The 8651-nt window shown below is 45.8% G+C and overlaps 1 protein-coding gene across 2 annotated transcripts in view; it reads right to left on the minus strand.

The window, feature by feature from the left end:
• The window catches only part of LRRC51 (leucine rich repeat containing 51), a 142041-nt gene that overhangs the window by 66067 nt on the left and 67323 nt on the right, over positions 1-8651 (minus strand). For both annotated transcript variants that reach the window (XM_069640306.1, XM_069640307.1), the window contains exon 3: positions 4305-4510. In XM_069640306.1, coding sequence (XP_069496407.1) covers positions 4305-4510 — 206 coding nt within the window. The remainder of the gene's footprint in view (positions 1-4304; positions 4511-8651) is intronic.

Consider the following 8651-nt stretch of genomic DNA (forward strand, 5'->3'; position numbering starts at 1 on the left):
GCCCTTTAGGAGGTGCGAATGGGTGGGTGAATGGTAAAGGGAGGCTGCATAAAGCCGCATGCTGCGTGGGTGATGGTTGTAATTTAAATCCATATTTTATTTTCTTCAGTCTAGATAGTACTGTTGTAAAACGTCCTAGAGTCGAGTGTAGGCAAGGAAGGAGCCTCGGTACACTCTGTTTTGGTACCGCTGTTTCACCGTGGGCCGGTGTGGCGTGGCCAGTTCACCGCAACGGCCGATTTGGCGCACCCATTCTGGCACAGGAGCTTTCTGGCACGGGCAATTTAGCACGAGGGACGTTTAGACATGGCTGACATTGCAGCCACGTCTAAACTCCCTCACACCAAATTCAAAAGCATAATTATTTTCAAATGCAGTACGTTGACAGGTACTGTGCCCGTTAACGTCTTGTAGTTCAAAAGAACTGTGGGTGTAGGTTGGTTTAAACTTTGTTCTCCCTCTTTATCTTTATCCCGTCGTCCCTCTGTGCTTTTTCCTTCTATATTTCCCTCGCCCCATTTTCTTACATTATTTGCATTGCTATTTCACATAGTGCCTTATTCATCCCTCGCTTTTACCCCATTTAACAATAGAGATTCAACATGCACCGATTACACTCATAGAATTCCCCCCTGCAATCACCCTCAAAACGGCACAGGCACCCTTAGAAATATGAACTATGACAACTGGCACACTGGGTGCTGTTGAAGCAGTCCCCACGGTGCACAAGCCAGAGAGTGCGAGAGAGCGAGCAAGAGGGGGAGTGTGAGTGAGTGAGAGAGAGTGAGAGAGTGAGAGAGTGAGAGAGCGAGAGCGAGAGCGAGAGCGAGCACATATGAGATGGAGAGTGCATTCCGCAAGCATACATGCGAGTCCTGCTCAAACTGGGACATGGAAACCGTGGGCTCATCCACAGGAAAAATTAAGATGGCCAGTAGATCTGAAGGAATTATAGGCACATTTGGTCCACAGAACGTGCAATTGCGGCACCCCATCCACCAGCCGAGAGTGCAACAGACTTTTCAAATGCAGCACGTTGATAGGTACTGTGCCTGTTAACGTGTTGCATTCGAAAAGAATTGTGGGTGTGGGTGTGGGTGTGGGCTGGATCTGTCTCCCGAGTACCTCACGCTGAGCCCTTAACTCCAAGTTATATATGTCAGTATGTTTTGGCGCGATACAGTCATAAAAATAATTAGAATGACAGTCTTTGCGCCAAACCATACTGGCGTCGTAACGTCCCCGCGCCGAACCGGACATGCCAGTACATCATGCTCCGAAGAGCGGTACACCCTCTTTGGGCACTGCCGTTTCGACATGGGCCAGTTCGGCGCAGCCAGTTCGCTGCAGGAGCCGATTTGGCACGCCCATTTTGGCACAGGAGCCTTTCTGGCACAGGCGATTTGGCGCGAGGGACGTTTGGACGTGGCTAACATTGCAGCACTTGTATACATCTGTCGGCTGACATCCTGCGCTGCACGATGTTCAATCGTGGCACCCCATCCACCAGCCGAGAGTGCAATAGTAGCGCACCTTCATAATTCTTTTCAAATGCAGCACGTTGACCGGTACTGTGCCTGTTAACGTGTTGCATTCGAAAAGAATTGTGTATGTGGGTTGGTTTTCTGAGTACCTCACACAGAGCCCCTTAACCCTGTGCCAGGATCTGTCTGCCGAGTACCTCACTCCGAGCCCCTTAACCCCAGTTACATATGTCAGTATGTTTTGGCGCTATACTATCATAACATGTTTTTATAATGACAGTCTTCAAGCCAAAACATACTGGCGTCATAGCGTCTTTGCGCCAAACTGGGCTCCTGCAGAGAAACGTCCGCGAGAAGAGATCAGCAGCTCCGGGGCTGGAAGGAGAAGCCACCAGGCAGAAGACCGTCAGAGCCATGGGGAACATTGGAGGCAGAGGGAGAATGCAGAGAGAGGACACTGGGTGCGGAACCGCTGGGAACCCTGCTGCAATCAGGGAGGCTGCGACCAAACCAAAGGTGAGGAGCGCCACAACATCAGCCTGCACGATGTTGGCTGGAGCAGAGCGGGACGCAGAAAAACAGAGGGAGGCCAAGAGCACAACTACACCGGTGCAGCATCCCAAAGGTAAACGCAGCTCCAGCAGACAGTGTATGTCTGCTGGAGCACAAGAAAGGGGATAATACACTAAGCCACCATAGAAATGTGCATTCATTAAATAAAGGCCTCCATAAAGACCATTATAAACCCAACAGCCCACCAGGGATAAGAGGCCAAGAACAAGCCCAAAAACCATGGGGGAGGGCTGCCCTGAACATTACAACATGGTGCAAGAAGGGGGTGGTGCTTACAAGCCCTTGTGAAGTGTCCAATCCTTTTCCCTGTCCTAAACCTGGAGCAAGAAAGTGATTGGGCAAAGCGAGTATCCAAACCTGGGAGAGGGGTGGGGTATTTAAGGAGGTGTGTGCAAGTGTGTAGGGTGGGTTAGTTGGGTGAGGAGAGGAGGTGGTGGAGGACGTCTGAGACACCAGAGGAGGCGAGAGCGATTGGGGTGCAGAGGCTATTGGAAAGAGGGGGTCTGTTTGAGCATTTGTGTGTGAGTGTGGAGAGTTGAGGAATAGAAGTAGAGTAGGAGTAGCAGAGTGTTAGTGGTAGTAGTGGCGGAGGTGGATCTGGGTTGTTTGGAGGTGGCAGAATTGTTTGCAGCGGAATTGACCGTAGTAAATTTAGCCACAAATACAAGTTTACTGCGGCCCAACTCAACAAATGTATGTCCCCCATCCCCCCAATACACCCCCTTTTCCACATCCACCGCCTCTCCTGACCCAGCAGCATCAGTTCCGTTCCTTTAACGCGGGTCAGATCCAACGCTGCAGGGTCCACTTTAATTTAAAAAAAAATTCCACCCTAGGCTCCAATCTTCCGGATGCGTGGGACACCCTTGCAACCACCCAAGGCCAAAAATACCGAACATGGGGAGCGGGGCACACCCCGCTCCCTATGTTCGGTATTTATTACCCAATTTGATCGAATCAAAGCGAATGGTACTGGCCGAATTTGTTCAGATGTCCCATTTGATCAATAATATTCGGTCAAATTGGGTAATACCGTGGAGGTAGTAGTAGCTGGGAGTCTTGATAGTGGTAATGGGAGAAGAGGAGTAGCGAGTGTGAGAGAGAGAAAAGTAGTAGTAGTTGTAACGGCTGTGAAGAATAAGACTAGAGGGAAGAAAGGTAGCAGAGGGATAGTGTTCAAAATGGAGTAGGAGTAGTAGTAGAGCGAGAGCAGCAGGAATGACAGGGAGTGGGAGACTAAGAGTAGTAGGAGGAGCAGAGAGGGAGATTATAACAGAAGATGACAACGGAGGGAGATAGAGAGGTAGTTGGAGGTAAAGATTAACAGTAAGATCAGGAGTAAGAAGATCAAAGGGTGGAGGTGGAAAGAAGGAGTCAGAGATTGGAGGGATAGTGATGTGGTGGGAGATGAACCTCTTGTGACACAGGGTAGTGAAAGGTCAGGTGAGAAAGGGTGTAAACGACGTGTCGGTGGAACTGCGCGAAAGGAAGCACCATCCCCAACAACCCTAAAACACTACGTGGGGGTAGGTTAGGGATAGTTAGAAGATCCCTAGGCAGAGAGACAGCCAGTGTCTTACGGATTCCACCAATAGACCAAGGTAGAAGATCGACTGACAGGGGTCACCGGTCAGTAGCATACTAACACCCCTGTTAAGGATGCCTGGGCTAGGGCAGGGAGGTAAACCGATGGACGAAGATAGAGAGGGACGTCCCTACCACCAATTCCGCTTACAAACCAGTTAGATCCTAAAAGTCCCCATTGAACACCCAGTCATTCTGTTGTTAAGTTCCAATAAAGACTCTGGACTGTATTACAGTCCCCAGAGTGATTATTGGTGGCAGGTTACCCCGTCACACTGATAAATAAAATGGGTTACTTTTAAATCATGCAACTGTTTTCATTTTATTGGCCACAGAAGTACGAAATATGAGTGAAGCTACTGTGATCAAAAGCTGCAATTCTGACATTGTATAGATTTACGCAGCATCTGACTATTTTGCAGTCTTATCACATCTTTATACAGCCCAACTCTTTGCCACAATGAATTGGGCCGCATTGATAGCGTTTTGTTTTGGATGAAATAAATCCCAGGACAAATTAAATCCACAGAGCCTGTGGTGAGATCCTCGAGGCCCAAATCACAAAGACCCAAATATATGTTTTAATGAAAGGCGGATCCTACACATTCTATACTCTCACACAGTCCACACATTCTCCAGAGTACTGGAGGACTGCCAACTTACGGTATCAATGGTGGACAAGTCATTAAAGGACAGGTCGATCCAGCGGAGTTGGGTTGGGTCTGCCAGAACTTTCGCAATCATGTCCCTGAAGCCAGACAACTCTGTCAGGGTGTTGTTGTTCAAACGTATCGACTGGGTGATCACCTTTCCATCTGCTGTATGCTTAATAGCCTTCACGCCAATTCGTGGCTCCTCTAGCAGCACATCTGCAGGGAACAAGTAGGGTAATGAAAGGATAAGGCTGACAAAGTACTAGTACATTAAATGAGAGAAGCATGGTTTTACTGTTTAATATGTGCTTTGTTTCAAATTCATCTTTTTATCATTCATATTTAGACATCATATATGCACTACATTGAATGGCAATTGCAACATTCCTTTACAACACTATTTCTGGAGCAATTCAAGGAGATCACAAATATGCCTTGTCGGACTACCTACGCTGTCATCGGTTCTAAAAGGAGAGAGTACAATTCAAGCACTCTGTATGATCCACAAGGTGCAAGCGGGGGCGGGGGCGGTGAGGTTGAGGGGATTCACTCCATCTGTCTGCATGGTTCCGACCATACCCTCTGGTCCACACGCATATACCTGCTAAAGCCAAACAGTTGGCAATGCCTACAATCGGGTGCATTGGAAGAGTGGGGGCGGAGTGTGGAAGGACCTGCATTGTGGCTGCTGCTGACTCAGGATTATCTGGTTGTGTGAGGTCCATTTGTGCTTTAAGAAGGCAATACAAATGGGGCTGTTCCCACTGCGTGTACTCCATCTTGATTTGATTTCCTCTGCTGAGTGGTCAGTTGCTACACCCTTTGACCAGCATAGTGGCTGACACATTGAAAACCAATCAAGCACTATGTAATAGTTAGCATGAAATCAATAAGTACCACTTGCCTAACTGTACAAGCAATGGGAGACAGTGAAAAAAAAGATCAAGATAGGAAGCAAAGCCGTTTTAAGTGTAGGGTCCAGAGACTGCACATCTTTCTTATATATTACTTTTAAAGACTCAGACAGACTGCTTTTATGCGAACCCACAGAAGAAACCTAGGTAGGTGAGATCACCACACGAGACAGGTAGGGAGGGACTGGAGTCGACTAACCAAAACATCACTGACCCAGGAAGAGGGAGCACAGAAAAGCAAAGACAGGTATAAGAGGGAGAGAGACAAAAACCAAAAAAGGAAAATAAACTAAAAAAAGGAAAAAAAAAATATTACAATATAAAATAAAATTTAAAAACCCACTAAGCCAACTCTCAATGTTTCTCATACAACTCTCATACAGAAAAGCAGACAACCACCTCTGTGCACAGCAATCCACACGCACTTCGCCAAATTGCAACAACAGAATAACAACATATAACCGGGCACACAGCACATGGGAGTTTGCACAGACCCGTTAACTACACTTAAGCTCAGCGAACAGTGCAAACCGAACTGGAGCTGCCTACACAACATCACAAATCTCACTTTTCTATTTCCAACTACACCCTAGTAACCCTCCTCCAAACCCCCTTTTCCCACACTATCCTTTTCAGATCGACCAGAGCGCCTGGGGATCTCTTTGGTGGTGATGGTGCGCGGCACAAATACCTTTAAACATTAACACCTGCGACCGAAGTGAAATCTTGAAGATGCAGACGCATATGGCAACAAGGTCAGTTCAATCGATCTAGTTCTGGACTACTTATTACAATCAACTTTAACTATTTTAAGTATAACTAAGTTTGAGTAACAAAGCCACCCTGTATAATTCCCTTCCCCCACAGCGCTTCCTCCAAATAGTCTTTCTTTGCTCATCAGCATCTCCTGCTCAGGGAACTCAATCAGCAGTAAGGATCTTGCAGTCTTTTTCTAATGGATCTCGTGTTGGCAGCTTCCTTCCTCCTCCTGGCCGGCGTTCCTCCACCTTCACCTCTCGCTCACTCTGATTTTAGAAAGGCCTGCTGCTCTTCGAGCCCTGTAACATGGTGTCAGGCATGAAAAACAGACTTGGGACAGGGATTTGCAGCGTGCCACACGGATGACTATAACCATTGCTGGCACTGTCCCGAGAGTTGCTTTGTTTACAATAAGTACACTCAATGTCGCAAGAAGTTTACAAACAAGTTGTTCTTTATACCTTTTTGGAAAATCCACCAGGGCTTATGCTTTGCCCATTTTAAGGGAACGCATAGCCAATTCAATTTCTTGCCCAACACCTGGTCAGTCTACTTTGGGATTTGCATCTCAGGAGAATTTTGATCCCGTTATATTGTTTAAAGTATTTTCAAACAGACTATTTTGGTTCAGCAACAATTTACAGAAGCAGTTATGTCCGATGTTTCAGTGCGCACAGATCCTTGATCCTCCTTCAAGGCCAGGACCATTGATCTTTTTTTTTTTTTGCTTTATTTATTTATTTTAGGTATTCCTAATTTAGCATGGGATATCCACGGTTCTGATCTGTTCGATGTGTACTGTATTCTTTTCTTAATACAGTCAAGTAGTTGGCTTTTATTTAAATCTCTGCTTGAGGGGTATGTGCTTTTTTTTGTTTTCCTAAGACCCTCTAGCAGAGGCCTACAAGATTGGAGACAGTCTTGCAGTTTTGCGCCCCAGTCGAGATGAATTGCCTTTTGCACGCATGTTTGAAAGCCTTGCCATATGCCATTAAATTGGCAGCTTTTTGGCAAGACTGTGAAATCTGCTGAGGTCCATGGCCCCATGATATGAAACGGAGATAGCAAATCTAGCAATTGAAGCTATTTTGGAAAGCAAAGGAAGTGAGATCTGGAGCATTTCAATTCTATTCTATGAGGGGCGTGAATGAGTAGAACGGGATCCATTCCTCCCTTTGTCACTATGGAATCACAATGGATCAATGACACTTCTACTATGGCTCAGTGTGCTTTTGATACTCAGAATGAAGGGGCTAACTGTTTCCTACTATGGGATCCAGGGGAACTCTATTGTCACCTTTAAGAATAATTATGTAAACGGTGACAATTGATTAATCGTGCACTATTTAAATGTGCCAAATCAATCACTTGGGAGAGACAACAAACATGTTGTGGTCTTCCGAGGAACCCCATTATTTCTACATCCCATACTTCAGAGGTATGGGACAGTATCAATGAAAATGGGAAAAGACGGTAGCATGAGGCGCTTCAGAATTCAAAATCACGTTAGGCCGTGTATGCGACCACACAGAACTTCCCTCGTCCATGCTCCTGGCTCCAACTATCCGTGCCATTCTTTGCGTGGCTAGAGCTGCCATCTTTCATTAACAGAATCATGACATAATTTTCCTTTCATTAGCATCCAGATATGTTACAGCATCAACACAGGCATGTTTCATTCTTTAATGATCTTCTGTGAGGTGGACCCTCTGGGGAAAAAAAATCACTTCACTCCTGTCCCCAATCCCATTAAATAGTCAAAATGACCCCACCCCCATCGATAGTGGGGTGTTTAAGTTGCTTTATGGTTCGGGAGCATATTTTAGGGTGCACTGCATTTAGGGTGAAGTGAATAGCATATATATATCAGACCATGTGTTGTGAGAGTAGCTATAATTGATATGAGGTAGGGATGCATTCAGCTCCAACACTCTTGAACCTTTGGCAGCGCAGTCCATGGTAAAGGATCATGGGAGCTGTAGTGTAAAACATCTGGAGGTCCTTATGACGAGGAATCATGCGCTCTAGGAGTCTTCATTTAGGTGTAATGCATGGAAAACAGTAGTGCAAGTGAGGAATAAAAAAACAGTAATACAAAAAAATAAATACAAAATCACAGATAGATATACAATTAAACATCCTTTCCCCACCCTAAAAAAACATTTTGTTGAGTGGAAGGACAGCATAGATCATGCTCGTAAATATTAATCATTTTCAAACAGCCTGGCATACACAATGTCACTCTTCAATCTAACTTCTCAACTTAACATCCTGCTCCCAAAATTCAGCTCATCCAACAATCTCTTGGCGAATATTCCCTGTATCGTCATTTCTAGATCGCTTACCACACACACGGCAAGCCACACTCGCACGTGCTTTCATAGGACTCATCACCTGCACTTACTCTACTTTGATGTATCTTTCGTGGGTCTGCGGAGGTCTGGCTGAGGGACTTCCATGGATATCGGTCCTGTAGCTAATCAAGGTACCCATTAGTTCACTCTTTGCTTACCACGAGGGCTTACTCAAGTTAGGAAAGTTATAAAGGATAAATGCAACTCGCCGAAACAAATTATTTATCTTACTAACACAAAGGAAATATTGCAAAAGGGGAGACTGTAAAGCCAGTATACAATGAAAATGTGTGATACATGGTGTAAGATAAGCGAATGCAATATTCCGAA

The sequence above is a fragment of the Ambystoma mexicanum genome, chromosome 7q (genome assembly GCF_040938575.1).
Source record: "Ambystoma mexicanum isolate Mex_15411 chromosome 7q, UKY_AmexF1_1, whole genome shotgun sequence".
Taxonomy (NCBI): domain Eukaryota; kingdom Metazoa; phylum Chordata; class Amphibia; order Caudata; family Ambystomatidae; genus Ambystoma; species Ambystoma mexicanum.